This window comes from Anabrus simplex, chromosome 6 (genome assembly GCF_040414725.1).
Source record: "Anabrus simplex isolate iqAnaSimp1 chromosome 6, ASM4041472v1, whole genome shotgun sequence".
Classification (NCBI taxonomy): domain Eukaryota; kingdom Metazoa; phylum Arthropoda; class Insecta; order Orthoptera; family Tettigoniidae; genus Anabrus; species Anabrus simplex.
Window position 1 is genome coordinate 300,662,124 of NC_090270.1, and position 19,316 is coordinate 300,681,439.

At 37.4% G+C, this 19,316-nt stretch overlaps 1 protein-coding gene across 1 annotated transcript in view; it reads right to left on the bottom strand.

Annotated features, from left to right (window-relative positions):
* Positions 1 to 19,316, bottom strand: part of Dnah3 (dynein heavy chain 3, axonemal) — a 912,075-nt gene that overhangs the window by 705,440 nt on the left and 187,319 nt on the right. The window contains exon 10 of the mRNA XM_068228454.1: positions 16,393 to 16,600. Within this exon, the coding sequence (XP_068084555.1) occupies positions 16,393 to 16,600 (208 nt within the window). The remainder of the gene's footprint in view (positions 1 to 16,392; positions 16,601 to 19,316) is intronic.

Below are 19,316 nucleotides of genomic sequence, written 5' to 3' on the forward strand. Positions count from 1 at the left end.
GATAGCTATTGGTGGAGCTGTAGAGGATCAAACCAGCCTTCGAGCTGAATACTCATCATACGTACACTTGGAAAGTATTGAAATAGGCCAATTCAAGACAAGTCTACTCTCTGAAAGAATTATCTAGATGAGTGTTACCAGGATAAACTGACATTTGATTGAAGTGATATTCAGTACTTCTATACCTGGATTGCAGTAGATGAAATGACAGACAACATGGGATGCTATATTGCTCACTTTATTATTGGGAAAGTGGATCCAGAAGCCCCCTCCAAGTCATACCTAATCTATCAGTAAACCTTTCTCAGAATCTGCGGTTGTTTAGCCTGTTAACTTATATGAAGTGGACTTGTTGAAAATGACCCCAGTTACATCTAGCCTTGTGTCCAAACTAAATTCGTGGTCAAGTATTGTACTGAGGAATAATTTACAATCTGTTCGATAATAATCCTGAAGCAAACAAACCATGCAACAATTGCATGATTTGTTAACGAAGGGCTGAAAGTTTTATGGTCTGAAGGCACACAGGTAGACAGAGTAGTTGCTTTCTGTTGTGATTATTGGGATTTGATTATTTGGACTCGGAAGACGGCGATGAATTGTGTATGTAAAGTATTTATTCAATTGTTTGTTTTGGTTTCTCCTCAGTATGTGAATTTTAGAATTGTTTGATTTGTTTGAAGTCGATATGATTTTAAAATTATTTGATTGTCATGGTAATTCTGGTGCATACTGTACCACACGCGCCACATCGGCGTGGGAGATTTCCGGTTTCGTAAAGTTGCATCAATTTCGTAATTTCTAGAGGATTCCCAAATGTTCTTTGTCAGCACTATTTTTTCTGCGCTCCTATTGGAGAAAATAAAAGGAAATGTGATTGGTAGGTGAAGGAAAACATCGTACGCTCATTGGCCATGGTAAGATTTCATAATTTCCGGGGAGAAGCGTTGTCACTGGAGCCTTGCTCTGCGAGGGCGTCTTTTCTGTTTGACCACTGAAGGGAGCGGTCACCTTCCAAGGTACGGGTCTTCTTGGCCCCGCCATCCGGTAAGCACTGATTATTTTTTTTAACTTTTCAGGTATTCAGTTTCAGATGTAGTGTTTCATTTAATTTATCTTGCCGGAGCGTACCCGTGTTTCCTTCTGCTTCCAAATGTTATCATTATGACTTAGCCGTTTCGGTAAGTCACCTCACTTTGTTAAGAGATAGTTCCCGTTTGTTGTTTTGTAAATTAAATGTTATACGCCTTTCGAAGTAATCGTTATAAGTAATTTTTTTTTCCTCGGGACTATCTCATTCATTGCGCTTCATCGTGGAATATTCATCTTTAGGTCGGGTACCCTTTCTCAGAAGTGTTTTTGAGGGGGCTACCCACTGAAGATGCTCTGCTCCATGATTATATGTAAATATTTTTCCTCCTTAGATGTATCTCTTCACTTTAGTATAACGTTACCTTCCTTTCATTTATTTCAAACTGTTTTGGGTTTTTAAAGGTAACGCCACGACAGTGGAACATCATGTGTGATGTTCTGGTATAAAAGAAATTTCATAACTAAATGCTACCCTCATGTAAACTGTAAATTGTAATGGTTGTTGAAATAATGTCGTCAAAATTTTAATGGTATATTCGCTATTGCTTCATATATGAAATTGAATCTAAATTGTTAAGGAAAGTTTAGGATTACATTGACTTCGCTTCTTCAGTATTGCCAATACCTTCCACCGCCTGGATATGGTTCCCAGCCGCTTCCCGGTTATCCTTTCTTAACAGTCATGTTGGTTAAACTGTTTGTTTATTTTCTGTGATTAATGGGCTTGCAAATTTAGTTACGTACATGTTGACATGCCTAGTGTAGAGTACTTTTGGTGAATGTATTACGGTAGCAAACATTTTCTCTTCATTAAACCTATTAATTGTAACCTTACCCTTTGGAGAGGTTGCATTTCTATTCAGATGCTGCAGCCTATATGTTGAAAGCCGCTAAAACACTGCAAGAAGTTTTTCACCCTAAAACTATTCATTTCACATGTTTAAAACATGCGATACAAGATGTCACTGAAGAAGTGAGAAATAATTTTTTGAATGTAAATAATTTAATAGCATTAAAAAAATTATCTGTGAAAGCCTGAATGCTGAGTTCAGTATTATAAAGGACATCTACTGCACATTGCCTTGCCACCTGAGCCTATCAAGCTGTTAGTTTCTACAATAAACATTTTGAATTTGTTAAGTCAGTTGGAGATTAATTTCCTCTAGAGTCTGCAGCATCAGTATGCAATTCTCAGAGTGCATTCAGTGAACAGAGTGTAGTCAGCAATATAGCATACTGTACGCAAACCTTTTCTTGATACCTGAGCTCCCTAGTGCTGAATCGGTAGACCATGGTTATCTTGGAGATTCGTATCGGCAACCTTTGAAACACAAACTATGAATCGGTTATGCATTGTCGTGAGACATCTGGCGTACACTTTACGTACTCGTACTGTTGTTGTTTACACAGCAAAGCCAAACTATAGAATTCATGCTAGGAACAAGATGTGCATCGAGAAATGTTATATAATGTGTGTGTGACACAGTTGTTGGCTTAAGATAATAAAAGTTTAGAAAATTCATATCGATCGATCATATTATCGATTCAATTCAGATTTCATTTCCATACAGTTGGCAGCATTACTGGAACCGGGAGAGGTCCCTCCTAACTCCTTACCTCCGTAAACCTGGTATCAAGAAAAGGTTCATGTATAGTACACTCAGAGCAATTTTACTTCGATTGCAGAGAACATTACAAAACTAGAGGCCATTGGACTTCCACGTCAAGAATTCGTGACAATGATGGAGAATGCTATATTGAAACTCAGCAGTACCTTTGCAGGATAAATCAGCATCAGAGTTTCTAACAAACTCCATGCAGTCTTGAAACAAAATTAAGGTTTTCAAGTTTTCTGTCTGTTCACAAGATCATTCGTGAAGAACAAGAAGAATCTCCATAAGATATATTGGCCAGCCCTTCTCAACCAACAAGAGAATGTTACTGGATCAGCGCCAAACCATCACAATAGAAAACATGGAGGCAGTAGTGGCAACTGGGGATTAAAAGTGCAGGGGCAAAAAATATACAGGCAACAAACAGTACTCAGGTTTGTGAGAAACAAGCTAAAAAGTTTTTTGATGCTCTCTGAGAGAATTTTGACAGAGAGGTAAAGGTTGAGAGTTTACCAATTTTAGTGCGGTAATAATAGGGTTTTTATTTTTTATTTTGATCCAATACTACACAATAAAACTTTCACCAAAGGAACAATATTACACATTTATTACAATTAAATGGAAGTATAGCGTGATTATACAATGAAATCCTTTAGTATTTGACTACACACTAAGAAGCTAACAGACACTAAAGAGACTGCCAGACTGATGAATGCGTGCGGCAAGCGCATGAATCATATCTCAGTGTCCATGACCTTGGCGATAAACAAAATAAATAAATAAATAAATAAATAAATAAATAAATAAATAAATAAATAAATAAATATACACCCCTGCTACCCTTACAGCACGTGCAAAGTCTCCACTTCCTGCTGTGGCGCTATACAAATTCGTTAGCCAGGACGAATGACATTTCGTGCGTATGTCCGCTAATAATTTTGTTAATAATTAAATAAAAGGAAAGAATTAGCTGATAAGGCAACAGGGCTTGTACAAATTGCTTTTTAAAATAATTCATATAATTCCTAGTTTCAGCCGACAAAAATGCGAATAAAAATGTAATATGTTCTCCAAAAATTGTGGGGGGGGGGGGGGGGGGCAACTGCACCCCCTCGCTCCCACCTAATCGGCCGCTACTGCATGGAGAAGTACTTGGTGACAAACTGCACATCACAATAAAAAAAGTACCATACTAATTGTGTTACTTAATAAGTGCTTTAAAGACAGATTCCACATTAATTTAATTTCCAGGGCATGAGGGCAATGGGAAATTAACTACAACAAAAACTTGTATAATACATTTCACGATTTTCTGTGCGTAACATTCTTTTTAAATATTTGAAGTATTTTGAATATGCTTTTATTTGATTATTCAATAAGTAACTATACTTTCTGTCAAACTTAGGAAACAGTACACTATGTAAATTATCTAAAGTAACAATGATAAGTGTCAGAAAATATGGAGGTATTTAAAACTATTTTATTGCCTCATATCATAACAATGAATCATAATAAAAGGAATATACAAATATTTCTGTAAATTTAATGGATTCATACTGTCACCTGTGGTGGGACAGCATACTGGAAATAATAATTTATGTTTCATAAAATTATCTTATCTAAGTTCGGACATGTAAACTATTCACCTTTTATTTTAAGAAGCCTCAAGAAAAGACTTTGGGGCTCATGAACTTTTGAAAATTATCAATTATGGAATTGCTTAATATGTTGTTTTTACCATTTTATTATTCTGGGCAGATCAAGAGATTATTTATCTATTATTTGGAACTGTAAATGAACATTGCTATGATTATTTTCGAAGTGATCTTTGTATTTCAATTTCATGTAGTTGTGTTTTATTGAATTCTGTAAAGGTTGTGTATCATTTAAATTAATTTCAAGAAGCTTCAAGAAAAGACATTACGTTATTTTAATCTGTTTGAAAAACTAAGCAATTGTGTGTGATATTTAAAATTATCACTTTTAGGCCTATGAAGAAAATGGACTTTGAAGAAAAAATTTGTTTTTAATGTAACTTGAAGAAAATTATATGTTAAGAAATATTAACAATGTAAGAAAATTTGTAATATTGTGTCTTGGTAACTTTCAGAACAGTATGTACTGGCACGTGGAGGAAATAGGTGATGTAATTCTAACTGCATCAGCAGTTTAGAAACTGGCCATATAAGGTCATTTATTTGGATTGGTCAGAATAACGACTTTTCCAATTGGCAAAAACGGGAATCTAGAGAAATTCGGTGTTCCTATTGGTTGCTTCGTGATCTGTCCATTTCCGGCCCTCTGCCGGCTTCGTGTGTGTGATGCGTGTGGTCCGCATCTTTTCCATCTGACCGACCTACCGAGCGCAAGCGCTCGGGGTCTGTCCCCCTCTGGGAACTCCAGCCTCTTGGTAAGTGCTATTTCTATTATGTTTGATTTTATTTATTCATTCTGGTGTTTTGGCATTTTCTCATTTAATGTAACTTTCCATTATTTAAATTCTGCGTGTCAGAGTTTCCTCTAGATTCACACATTCACCAATTTCGTTTTGTTACTGGCAATTCGTTCTGAATTGTGTCGATCAGTTATCAGCATCAGCCTTTATATTAAAGTTTGTATTTTATAAATTTATTCATATATCTTTATTTTAAATGTGTTTGTCATTGGATGTAGCTTTTGTTTTGGTTTATTTGATTTTGTATCTTTTATTAATTTGAATATATATGAGCTCAAGGGTGATCGTCACGTGTTTCTTTTTCCCCACAACGAGATATGATCTCATGTCCTCATTAGGGTTCCTTTCATGTTCCACAATCCTTCCTAGTTGTCGTTGTTAGACCTGTAAGTTTGAAAGTTGTCTTATTCCAAACGTGGCATTAAATATTTGTTTTTATTCCAATATATTTTCCTTTCTTTTACTTCATTGTATTATTATTATTATTATTATTATTATTATTATTATTATTATTATTATTATTATTATTATTATTATTATTATTATTATTATTTTGTGTGCACGCACACCAATTGCTGCTGCTACAAATACTACTACATATTTTATGAATATTACATATGACAATGAGCGATTATATTCCTAAGGTATGAGAGACGCGGTCTTCCTCTCAACTTATTCCCTAGGACCTTGGACGGACAGATGGACCCTACTCTCTCTTTCCAGAAGCAAATAAAGGACAGAATGATAAAAATCACCTACATTTTCATAGTAAAAGAGACTAAAGATAGAATTAATATGAACTCACAAATACGATCTTAACCTAAAATTCATAAATTTGGAATAATTATTGGACCAATTATAAACTCCAGGAACATCCCAGCTTATAAATTAAACAAGAAGCTGTTACACATTGTAAAAATGTCCTGTACAATGGAAAATGACAGAACAATCAAAAATAATTTTGAATTTACTCAAGCTGTAACAAATATTATTTGTCCCCAAAGGTGCAATACTGGCTATTCTGGACACTGTCAATCTTTACACCAATGTCCTAATAAAACCCACATTACAAATTTTAAACAACTTCCACAAGCACAAAAATATGTTGTACCTGGAAATTCCAGAATTCATGGATCTCCTTGAACTTGTCCTGTTATGTGATTATTTTAGATTTGCACCCTGGCGACTTCTCGTCAGACGACCATAGAACTTAGTGCGCATTGAGGAAACATCATGGCCAGAAGACAGTTGACTATTGAGCAGCATGTAAAATGTGTGCACCTTTTCTCAGTTACTAACAATGTATCAGAAGTCCAGTGCAGGATGTTGGAAGAGTTTGGACTGCTGGCAGTCCACACCACACAATCACCCAAATAAACAAACAGTTTGATGAAACTGCCAGTGCTTTGAGTCCCAAGTATCCTGGTCAGCCGAGAACTATCCAAACTTCTGACACACAAGCATGTGTTGCTGCAGAACTGGCATCATCTCCCAAGAAATCAAAGTCACCTGCCGTTTGTCGTCCCTACTGGACATTTCAAGGACAAGTTTGCGGAAAGTTTTGTGTGACATGAAGCCGACACCATACCACACTTTGAGAGGTGACTTGAGTTTGCCTAACCAAGTTTCAGGAGAACCCTGACCTTATTCGGAATACTGTGTGGATAGATGAAGTCAAATTTCACACATTACGATCGGTCAACAGACACAACTACATGTTGCAGCCAGAGAAGCCCACTGCCACCATTGAATACAATTTCCAGACACAGTGAGTGATGCTGTACGGCGGCATGATGTATAAATGACACATTGCCCCATTCTTCCTTGAAGGTGGCATCACAGGGGAAATTTACCTAAAGTTGCTGAGGGAAAGTGTCATCCCAGCACTTCAGATGAGACAGAACTTTGATGAACTGTGGTGGCAAGCAAGATGTTGCCTCACCACACCTCACCAACATTGTTCGTGTGTTCTTGTATAAAGTTTTTCCTCAATGCTGGATTGGCCATCGAGAGGCTGAGGAGTGGCCAGCCCGATCTTCCGACATATTCACACCAGACTTTTTCCTTTGGGGTTACCTCAAAGACAAGGTGTACACTAATCCCAGTAACAGTGTGTAACATCTGTGTGAGGTGACTGTTCAGGAGTTCAATAACGTTCCGGTGAATATGTGTAAAAAGGCGTGTGAAAAAGTTGCTTTGCGTCTGCAAGCCTGTGTTGGCTTAGGTGGTGCCCAGGTTGACCACCATCTTGAAAATCAATTACTTATGTGCTTGTAATTCCATTTTTATTAGCCATTGCAACTGTTAACACATATCAATAAAAATAACACATAAATAAACACTGTCTCTGAGTATGGCCCACCCTGAAGTTTGTCAGGGTTACTGGCAGACATTTTCATCAATGACATAGAGAAAAATTTATTTACTTCACAACACCCACTTATAAATAAAATAATATATTATCACAGCCTCCTCTGCGAACCATGTGATCTCGCTGCAGTGGGGAGGCTTATGTGTTCCAGTGAAGCAGAAAGCCGAGCCGCAGGTTCAACTATATCAGATGGGTTACCAAGAGAACAGACTAACGAATGGTTCAATAATATATAAGTAATAATAATAACAACGTAAACGTTTCCACCTTTTCAATACTAAAATATATTCACAAAATTATAAATTACACGGTACTAGTTTCGACCCATCTAGGGTCATCATCAACTGTATTGGAGCAAAGATCACTTTTGGCGAAATCCTAAGAACATGTTATTTTAAAGAATAACAAGTGAAATGAGATGTTATTATGGTAATAGTTAATAATACAAGGAATATACATACTAAGAGGTTTTTAACAAAGAATAAAGTATAAATGGGGTGTTGTAAAAATTATAATCATGGAAATCAGTAAGTTCTTGTATTGAAATGACATATATAAAATTATATATGGCTTAGGAAGAGGGCTTAAGGTGGGGCTGAAGGGTGTGGGAGAAAGTGTAATTGTCTTGGAAAAGTACCTTTGATTAAATTTAGGATTGAGTTTAGGTTGGCTGCATTACTGTTTCTGAGGAAAGTGATAAATAGATCGAAGAGTATGTTGGGTTTCTCTGAGATTTCATTGAGATTGTGACTGGCATTAAAGTATTGGTCTAGGTGTATGTAGTAATTTTCCATTATGTTGAGTAAAGGGAAAGTCTACTGCATCCGCTTTACATGTCCTAGCCACTTCAACCTTGTAACACTCAGCCTTTCTTTGTCGTAGGTATGACATCGTAATTGGTGTAAAACCTTCAATTAGTATGTTTAATATATTCTAATTATAGTTTATTTAATGCTAAATTATCTTTTATTAAGTGTTAAACATGACTAGTATATGGTTTCTCTGTAAATATGTAGTATAAAATTGTATAACCTCAAATACGTATTGTTTAACCTCAAATTCTAGAGAGTCGAAAACGGTAGAAAATTCCATAATATTCGTATGTTAGACTTATTGTACTATAATGTAGTATAGGTGAAAGGTTCTGGAAACTTACAGCAAGGTTTTATTATCCAGATACATCTAGAGACATTACAAATATTGTAGATATTTCCATGTACATTTTTAAATAGCGGAGGAAGGGGGAGTCCGAGGTCTTGAGGTTTCTTCACATTATTTACTGACCGTACACTGCCCTGAATCTCTTATCTGACACAAATCATTAAATAGCGGAGGAACGTTCGAGTACCCATTCGACTAGCTGGTCACTCGATGTTTCGAGGTGTTCCATTAGAGTGTTGTAGGAACTCTTCCAGAAGTCGATCATTCTAAATGGTTGATCGAGTAGTATAAATATCGAGCTGTCAGTCAGTGAAAGAGTTCTCAGTTCTAAGTTCGCAGATCTTGGTTCTCTTGGGACTCAGGCAAGTGATGGACTGGGAGTGACTGTTGGGCTCCGAGGTGGAGTCTGAGTATTGGGCTCAAGTGAGTGAGGCGGTGAATTCAAGAGAGAGTATGTTATAGTGCACTCGTCAGTGTTGTTGATATCTGCACTGGTCATCATCGACTTCAGGGTACTCCGCCATTGAGTGTTGTATATAGTATCATTTGCTAGTGTGTATAATTGTGTGTTGTGACATACAGTGTGAATAAAGTAATTTATACAAGGAAGTGAACATGTTCTCATGTGATATTTATTTACGTCAAATAAAATCGCAACATAGAACAATATCTTCCATGGTCAGGATTGACTGATATGGCCTTGTAATAATACTTAACATGCCTAAGCTGTGTTGATACTGCTACAAGGTTGAAAGTAACGGGGAAACTACAGCCTTAAGTAACTCCTGAGGATGCAGCCCTTACTGCATGAATGATGTACTGAGGATAGCTCCTCCTGGGTAAAATATTCTGGAGGTAAAATAGTCCACCATTTGGATATCTGGGTGGGGACTGCATGAGAGGGGGCAATCATCAGGAAGATGGATAATGACATTCTGCAAATTGGAGTGTGGAATGTTAGAAGTTTGAATCATTGTACTAGGTTAGGGAATCTGAAAAAGTAGATGGATAGACTAAGATCAGATGTAGCTGGTATAAATGAAGTACAATGGCAGGAAGAGAAGGATTTTGGGTCAGGCGACAACAGAATTTCAATACAAAATCGAACTGGGGAAATGTAAGTGTTGGTTCAATAAAGAATAAGAAAATAGGACAGCAGGTAGACTACTAAGACCAGCATTGTGAAAGGATCATTGTTGTCAAAATGGACACCAAGCCGATGCCTACCACAATCGTGCAGGACTATATGCCCAATAGTTTAGCAGATGATGAAGAAATCGAAAGCATATACTGAGAGAGAGAAGATTTAATACAATATGTAATAGGTGACAAGAACCTAACTGTGATGAGACACTGGAATGCAGTGGAAGACCAAAGAAGAGACGAAAATACAGTAGAATAATTCCGATTAAGACAAAGGAATTAAAGAATAAGTTGGCTGGTTGAATTCTGCACTGATTATAATTTTGTCCTTGCTAATACTTGGTTCAAACCCCACAAACAAACAGCTGTATACGTGAGCAAGACATGAAGACACTGAAAGGTATCAAATAGACTTCATTATGATTAGGCAGAGATTCAGAAAGCAGATTTTGAAATGTGAGACTTTCCCAAGAACATATGTGGACTCTGACCAAAACTTGTTAAGTCATGAAATGCCATCTGAAGACGAAGAAATTAAAGAAAGGAAGCAATGCAAGGAGATCTATACAAGTTGAAAGAAAAGAATGTGAGGGATTGTTTCAAGGTACATATTGCACAAGGACTAAATGAAAAGTCTGAAGGAAACAAAACAGGAAGAATGGACAATTGTGAAGAATGTGAGTAGGGCTGCTGAAGAAAGGTTAGGAAGAAAGGAAAGATCAACTAAGAATGAATGGGTAACTCAGGAGATAATACTAGACCTGACTGATGAATGACAAGAGTAAAAGAATGCAAAAAAACTAGGAGGGCAGAAAAGAAAACAGGCAATTAAACAACAAAGTGGATAGAAAATGCAGGATAGCTAAGGAAGAATGACTGAAAGTGAAGTGCAAGGATGTTAAAGGTTGTATGGTCCTAGGAAAGGTAGATGCTGCATACAGGAAAATCAAGGTAATCTTTGCAGAAAGGAAAACCAGGTGTATGAATATTAACAGATGGAAAACCATTTCTAGAAAAAGAAGACAAGGCCAAAAGATTGCAGGAACATATCCTACAGTAGTATCAAGGTAAAGAAGTAGATTATATGCTTCTGGAATAAGAACAGGCTGTCGATGCTGATGAAATGGGAGACCCAATTTTGAGGTCAGAATTTGACAAAGTTTTGAGGGACTAAATAGGAACAAGGCACCTGGAATTGATAATGTACCCTCAGAATTACTGACTGCCTTAGGAGAAACCATCATGACAAGGTTATTCCATTTAGTGTATAAGATGTATGATACAGGAGAAGTGCCATCCAATTTTTGGCAGAATGTTGTTATACCTATGCCCAAGAAAGCCAATGCTGACAAGTATGAAAACTACTGCACCATTAGTTTAGTGTGTCATGCCTACAAAATTTGAACAAGTATTATTTATAGAAGAATGGAATGAGAAGTTGAAACTGAGTTAGGAGAAGATCAATTTGGCTTCAGAAGAAATGTAGGAACATGAGAAGCAATCCTAATTCAACGTCTAATCTTACAGGACCAAAATAAAAAGACAAGCTCACCTACATGGCACTTGTCAATCTAGAAAAGGCATTCAATAATGTTGACTGAACAAAGCTATTTGAGATTCTAAAAGTGATCAGGATCAGATACTGAGAAAAAAGAATTATCTACAACCTGTACAAAATTCAGTCTGCAGTGATAAGAATCGAGGTGCATTGAAAAAGAAACAGCAATCCAGAAAGGAGTGCACTTTGTGCCCCCTCCTTTTCAATGCTTATAGAGAATATGCACTAAAGATGTCAAAAAGCTATTTGGAAAGCTATCCAAGGAAAGGATATCAAAACACTGAGATTTGCCAATGATAGTGTTATTTCATCTGAGTCTGCAGAAGAACTGGAGAAATTGCAGAATGGTATGGATAGATCCTTGGGAAAGGAGTACAAAACAAAAATAAAGAAGTCTAAAACCAAAAGTAATGGACTGCAGTCGAACAAGTCAAGTGATGTAGGAAATATTAGATTGGGAATGAAGCGTTAAAGGAAGTAGATGAATCTTGTTACTTGGGTGGTAAAATAACTAATGATGGCAGAAGTAAGACATAAAATGCAGACTAACACAAGCAAGGAAGGCCTTTTCTAAGAAAAATTATCTTCTCACTTCGAACACTGATACAGGAATTAGAAACATGGTTTAGATGACCTACATCTGGAGCATGGCACTGTATGGTAGTGAAACATGGATGATAACTATCTCAGAAAGAATGAGAATAGAAGCTTTTGAAGTGTGGTGTTACAGAAGAATGCTGAAGATGAGATGGGTAGTTAGAATCATGAATGAAGAGATACTGAATTTAATTGGTGAGAGGAGACTGATTTGGCTAAATGTGATGAGAAGCAGAGATAGAATGATAAGACACATCCTAGGACATCCAGGACTTGTTCAGTTGGTTTTTGAGGGAAGTGTAGGCGGTAGGAAAGGTAGGGGTAGACCAAGGCATAGATATCAAGGATAATTTAATAAAAAACCACCTATTCAATACTTTCCACGTTTAATGTGGTTATTATCTACATGATTTTATGTAGACTTATTTAGGTCAGGTAGATGTTTCACCCATTATTTTGGGCATCTTCAGCCTGTATACAACCTTTAGGTCAAGGTTTGGGACCTTTTTAACCAATATAAACATACCAATATATACACTATATACAATATATACAAACATTAATGAACCCTTAAGATGGGTAACGTAAGTTAATACAGTTAAGTTTCTTGGTCCTAATCTATCTAATATGAAAAATGTCCAAAACTAAAATGGATCTTCTTTTTGGTAAAGAGGATTACATATCGGGGTTTATGTGACCCCTATATCATATCATGTTCTTGACGTACCGTGTCTGTTGACAGGATGTGTCGTCAACAGTAAGTGGAGATTTGAACTGATTGTTGATTGTAGGTTGGTCAAGATTGAAAATATAAATTTAAATTAAATGTGTTTTAATTTGGCAGTTCTATTCTGGTTAACTTAAAATGTTCAAAATAAAATGAAATGGATCTTCTTTTTTATCATAAGTCTTGAGAAAGGGTGATATTAAAACTGGGGCTTATTTGACCCACGATTTTCATTTTCGTGTTCTTGACGTAACTAATATTTAAATGTGTTGTCATGCACAAGTGGAGATTTAAAAAACCAATTGTTGTAGGTAGACTGGTCAAGAATGTTGTGAATGAAACTGTTAGCGTCTTGACTTTGGGTCTCATGTAACGTCAAGGAATTGACAAGAGTACAATATTAAGCTGTTTCATAGTTTTAGGCTGCTGCTTAATTGAGAAGGAACATCCTAGACACTTGATACAGTCTTGTATGAATATTGTTCCCGTTGATGTGTTGCTTGGTCTTTGGGAGGGATCTTAAGAATATCTGTAATGAAGTGGAAAAGTAATATTGAATTAAAAATTTAGGGGTAGACCAAGGTATGAATATGACAAACAGATTATAGCAGATGTAGGATGTAGTAGTTATGTACAATGGAAAAGGTTAGCACAGTATACGGTGGCATGGAGAGTTGCATCAAATCAGTCTATGAACTGATGACTCAAACAACAACATTTTATCAGAGACATGTGGATGAGATCATAATCCTATTCAATGTGAGGAAAGAAGAATTGAATGAATTATGTATCCTAATCAATAACTTACACTGCAACATCAACTTCACAACAGAAAATGAAGCCAGCAGATCAATTAACTTCCTGAACCTTGCAATCACAATCTCAAATGAGATACACAATTTCAACATTTACAGAAAAGCTACAGCAACTACTACACCCCTACATAACTCCTCATGTCATCCAATCTCACATAAAATGGCAACATTTCAAGCTATGCTTCACAGAGCATTAAAACTACCATGAACTGAAGAATGTAGGACTAAAATTCATAGAGCAAATGGCCACAAATTACGGATACAATTCACTTGTTTGTTTGTTTGTTTGTTTGTTTGTTTGTTTGTTTGTTTGTTTGTTTGTTTGTCCCGTTTTTCTACGGGGTCGCGTAAGAAGTGAGATGAATCTGTTGTGGCGGATTTTTATGACCGGATGCTCTTCCTGACGTCAACCTCATCAAAAGAGTTAATGAGATGAAGTGAATGATGTGATATATGATAGTAGGAAGGGAGAGGGTGAAACCTGATGCTGGCAGATAGCCTACTCCTGTCGAATAGCACCAAGGGGTCTGCTGAACTATTAATGTCCCCATCCGATGGTCGAATCACCATCAACAGCATCATATGCTCTCACTTCATATGAACATTGCAGAGAGTTTTGGAATTTAATCCAGGCTTTTGACATGCAATCTAGTGATTAGAAATTGTATACCACCATCTCTCCTACCCTGCCGGCCAACATTCTGATGGTGAAAATTTTTCAACCAACGGGACTCAAACCAGCTAACCATGGTGTCAGACCACTTAGACTGCAACGCCTTAATGATCACGGCCACCAGGTGGACTCGTGGATAATAATCCAAATATATAAAATGCTTAGGACCATCAGGAAGAAAAGAGCAGAAAAATCAATGCAAGAAAATTAACACCAAAAACAAGATGTGCAGTACCACAGCATACCCTTCATTGGAAAACTATCATACCAACTAGCCAAAACCCTCAAGAAGCATAATACACTCATCAGCTTTTCAATCATAAACAACCTGGGTCAGATTTAACCACACCCAGTCAATACATGCGATAAATTCAAGCAGACTGGTGGAAAGAAAAAACACACACACAAAACCCTATGGTGCAACAGCTCCGAAAGGCCATGGCCTACCAAGCAACCACTGCTCAGCCCAAAGGCTTGCAGAATACGAAGCGTCGTGAGGTCAGTACAACGAATCCTCTCGGTATTTATTCTTGGCTTTCTAGACTGGGGCCGCCATCTCACGATCAGAGAGCTCCTCAATTGTAATCAAGTAGGCTGAATGTCCCTAAAACCAGCCCTCAGATACAGGTAAAAGTCTCTGATCTGGCCAGAAATGGGACCCGTGGCCTCTGGAATGAGGCAGGCGCGCTACCCCTACACCACTGGGCCGGTGAGACACACACATAATTGACCCAACATAGATGTTATAAATTCATAATGGACATCACACCTACTCTTAAATGAAACAGTTTAATATTCTCTGAAAACAACTGTGTATCAAGTAGAGCAACAATTAAATGTCATCATTTCACCACCTGATAAAATGAAATGGCGTATGGCCTGTTAGTGCCAGAAGTGTCCGAGGACATGTTCGGCTCGCCAGGTGCAGGTCTTTTGATTTGACTCCCGTAGGCGACCTGCATGTTGTGATGAGGATGAAATGATGATGGAGACATAACACATACACCCAGCCCCCTTGCCAGTGAAATTAATCAATGATGTTTAAAATTCCCGACCCAGCCGGGAATTGAACTCGGGACCCCTGCGACCAAAGGCCAGCACGATAACCATTTAACCATGGAGCCACCACCTGATGTTGGAGCTTAGACTCAGAAACATGCTGTGAAGTAGAACATTTAATATTTCTTTTACACTCTGCTTTATGTTGCACTAACATAGATAGGTCTTATGGCAACGATGCGATAGGAAAGGGCTAGAAGTGGGAAGGAAGCAGCCATGGCCTTAATTAAGGTACAGCTCCAACATTTGCCTGGTGTGAAAATGAGAAACCAAGGAAAACCATCTTCAGGGCTGCCAACAGTGGAGTTCAAACCCACTATCTCCTGAATACAAGCTCACAGCTGCACCCTCAAACTGCAAGGCCAACTCGCTCAGTACAACACTTAATAAAAAATGTGACTGGTAAACTTAGAGAAAAAAGAGATTTATGAACCCATAAATACCATCTTCAAGAGACTGAAGTAGTAGGACTATTGATTGGAGCACACGGCAGGCATCATACCTCGACACTTCACCGACAGTGTTTCCAGCTACCCATGGAGGACATCCACGAAATAGTTATGATAGCTCTCCAAGGTTCTATTAGGCTCCTGAGGCACCACATATTCAGTGCATAATGCCATTATTGACAAGAACTTTCAAAATTATAGGCCTAGAATTTCTGTGTTTATTCCTTTGTAATGTCTCAATCACATATGATCCGTATTATCTCGTCATTCATAGCAGCCTGTTAATACAGGAGGCTCATTTTTAAAAATAATAAACCTGTATGATAGTATATATAAAGAACATATTTACAACTGCATGGTAATACAATAGACCTAGTGTTCTGCAAAATAGTATAAATAACATGAAAAAATTGAGATACTAGTAACAGTAATTAAACAGTGACAGGAGTGGATTTGTACAGAGTGGTAGAACAAGATGGTTTTAGAAAGATAAAGCTTATTTTATTCAGTTCACAAAGTAAATACAGTGGATTTTTTGACCTCCCAGAGATAATCCTCACTTCAGATTTTTCATATCATACCCGAGATTGCCTTTTCCCACAAGTAATGAGTGAAATTTCAAACAAAGCAGTAACTACATATACTGTACATAGAAACTATTAAAGGATCACACTTATACCTGGAAAGAGGTATGTCTCGACACGAGGAATTCCCCTGTTTACGTCAATGATCTTTGTGAACATACGACTAACAAAGTTCCGAATTTCAGATAAGGTTGGAGAAAACTCAAGGTTTGTAGTTCCCAATACTGGCACCACTTTTATTGTGATGAGTGACCTACGAGTCAGGCAGCAATCAACATATTCTTCTCCATAGTCATTACCATCCTGAAAGTCAAGATAGAATTTGTATTACTATTAATTAGCAGTTTGATTATAATGCTCATAAGGTAAGATTTACTGAGTAGAAAAAATAATTAAAATGCCAGCATAAGGACTTGAAACTGATCAATACCGAAAATCATTTCAGGAAAGTAATGAACCAAATTAAATAAATCAAGAGAATGATGAAATACCAAATTAAAAAGGAATACTATACAATTAATACAACAATTAAGAACGCTGAATGAAAATGTATATTTCATTTAATACTAGATACAGTAGCAGTCAGCAATGCCTTCTAGTGAAGGTCAGTAGCAGCAGAAGAAAAAGATCATACATCAATTAACAAAAGTCAGTCAGTGTAATGTTTAGTTGCAACAGCTCACTCGGCGGATTACTGGCAGAGTGTTGTCCTCCGGATCCCAAGATCTCAGGTTTTAATCTGAAAGCAGTCTCACTTCCTAGATTGTTCACAAGTATATCAATCAGGGATGACTTTATCAGAAAAGGGGCTTCAAGAGTAGTGCACTTGTCTAATAACAAAGTTCTTTACATTATTATCATATTTTTAGTGCAACTGCAAAATTAAATGAATCTCGTGGAAACTAATAATTACACCATGTTTTTTGCACAGGTGGTGGTGGTGGTGGCGGCAGCGGCGGTGGTGGTGGTTATCGTTTTAAGAGGAAGTACAACTAGACAACCATCCTCTATATAACACTAATCAGAGAGAAAAAATGGAAAGGATCCGACACTTCGAAAAATGAAGGTATCAGCCTAGGAAAGACAAGGGCCACGAAGGACATGAAAATGAAAGACACCCTCGCCCACCATAAGTAATACCGTTGAGGTCAGAAAAGAACAAGAGTTGACCATGGTAGGTCAGATAGGATAGAAGAAAGTGAGAAGCCTGACACAAGCAAGTGGAAGTAACGCCAGGACTCAGATAAGGGCCCTGTGGTCGCCAACCCACGCTCCTAAGTTAAGAGCCACTGGAGCCCCTTTTAGTCACCTCTTACAACAGGCAGGGGATACTGTGAGTGTTATTTACCGCCTCCACCCACAGGGGGTGTACAGATACATGCTTGACTATAAAAGCACATCATGCTGATACTCACCGCCTCATTTGTGATCGATGATTTGAAAGTTAAATACAGTGTCAGTAGATGACATAAATCAATTCGTGGAATAGCATTTTCAAAATGTTTTTACAAGTTTCAGGATATTTAATCAAGATTTTGAGCAGTCCAAATCCAGCTCAACAGGACAACCATGGGAAATCTACCAGAATTCATGTGCAACTTCTTGAGATGGAAAGGTTAAAGACTGATGTGATTCAGCAGATCTCAACATGACCGGCTAAGTTCAGTACATAATCCAGAAGGAAATTGAATGATTACATTCGATTACTAGCATCATGGGTTAAGATGAGAACAATCAATTTATCTTCCTCATTTATTTCTCTGTAATTCACTATAGTAGACAATGCTTGGATATCTTTCTTTTGTAGAGCATCAATGCAGTTAGAAATGTGTTGTACACTTTCAGCAGTGATTACTTGTGATTTATTGCATTGTGCTAACTAGAGTGTTGGAAGGTGTCTTCAAAAATGCTTTATTCAGAGTATTTCAAAGATTTAAAAGTCATGAACTTAATAATTTTCCTCTGATATACACTGATAAATGACTTATCATAGTAGTGTTTTTTCTCAGTGAGATATTTAATTCAGATTACAAAATAGTTAAAGACATAGTATGGAACAAGAAAATACCAACAAAATGTAAGAGAGTCATATATGAAACCTATTACATACCAATCCTGACCTATGGTTGTGAAACATGGACCATGAGAAACAAAGATGTTAGTAGAATCCAGGCAACAGAAATGAAATTTGTCCGTAGCATGATCGGCAAAACACGGAGGGACATAGTCCGTAATGAGGAAATCCGCAAGCAGGCTCAAGTTGTAAGACCGCAGGACAAAATAACAGTGCAGCGACTGAGATGGTATGGACATATGTGACGCATGGGTGATAACAGATTATCAAAAAAAATGTACGATCTAAAACTTGAAGACAAAAGACCAAGAGGGCGACCAAGACTCAGGTACAAGGACCTGGTGAAGATTGACATTCGACAGAGAGGACATACTTCGGAAAGCATTGAAGAAGGAGAGAAGTTCAGGGACCGCAACTGGTGGAGAAGCCTCGTTTGCCGACCCATCGCTTAAGATGGAACGACGTGGGATATGTATGTATGTATGATTGTGTTACATAACATTGTTTTAAAAGGTCATATATATATTTTTTTTGCTAGTGTTTTACGTTGCACCAACACAGATAGGTCTCATTGCGACGATGGGAGAGGAAAGGGCTAGGAGTGGGAAGGAAGTGGCCGTAGCCTTAATTAAGGTACAGCCCCAGTATTTGCCTGGTGTGAAAATGGGAAACCACGGTAAACCATTTTCAGGGCTGCCGATAGTGGGGTTTGAACCTACTATCTCCCGAATACGGAATACTGGCTGCACTTAAGCGACTGCAGCTATCGAGCTCGGTGGTCATATTTTCATTGTGATGCTAAGTAATAGGAATTCTTCTAACAATGTATCTATTTTCAATTTGTTTACCATGGGAAGCCGGACACCCAGTAATCATATGATTAAAATATTTTAACAGATATGCAACATACCTTAATAATTATAGTAATTAGTGATGTTCTAAGTG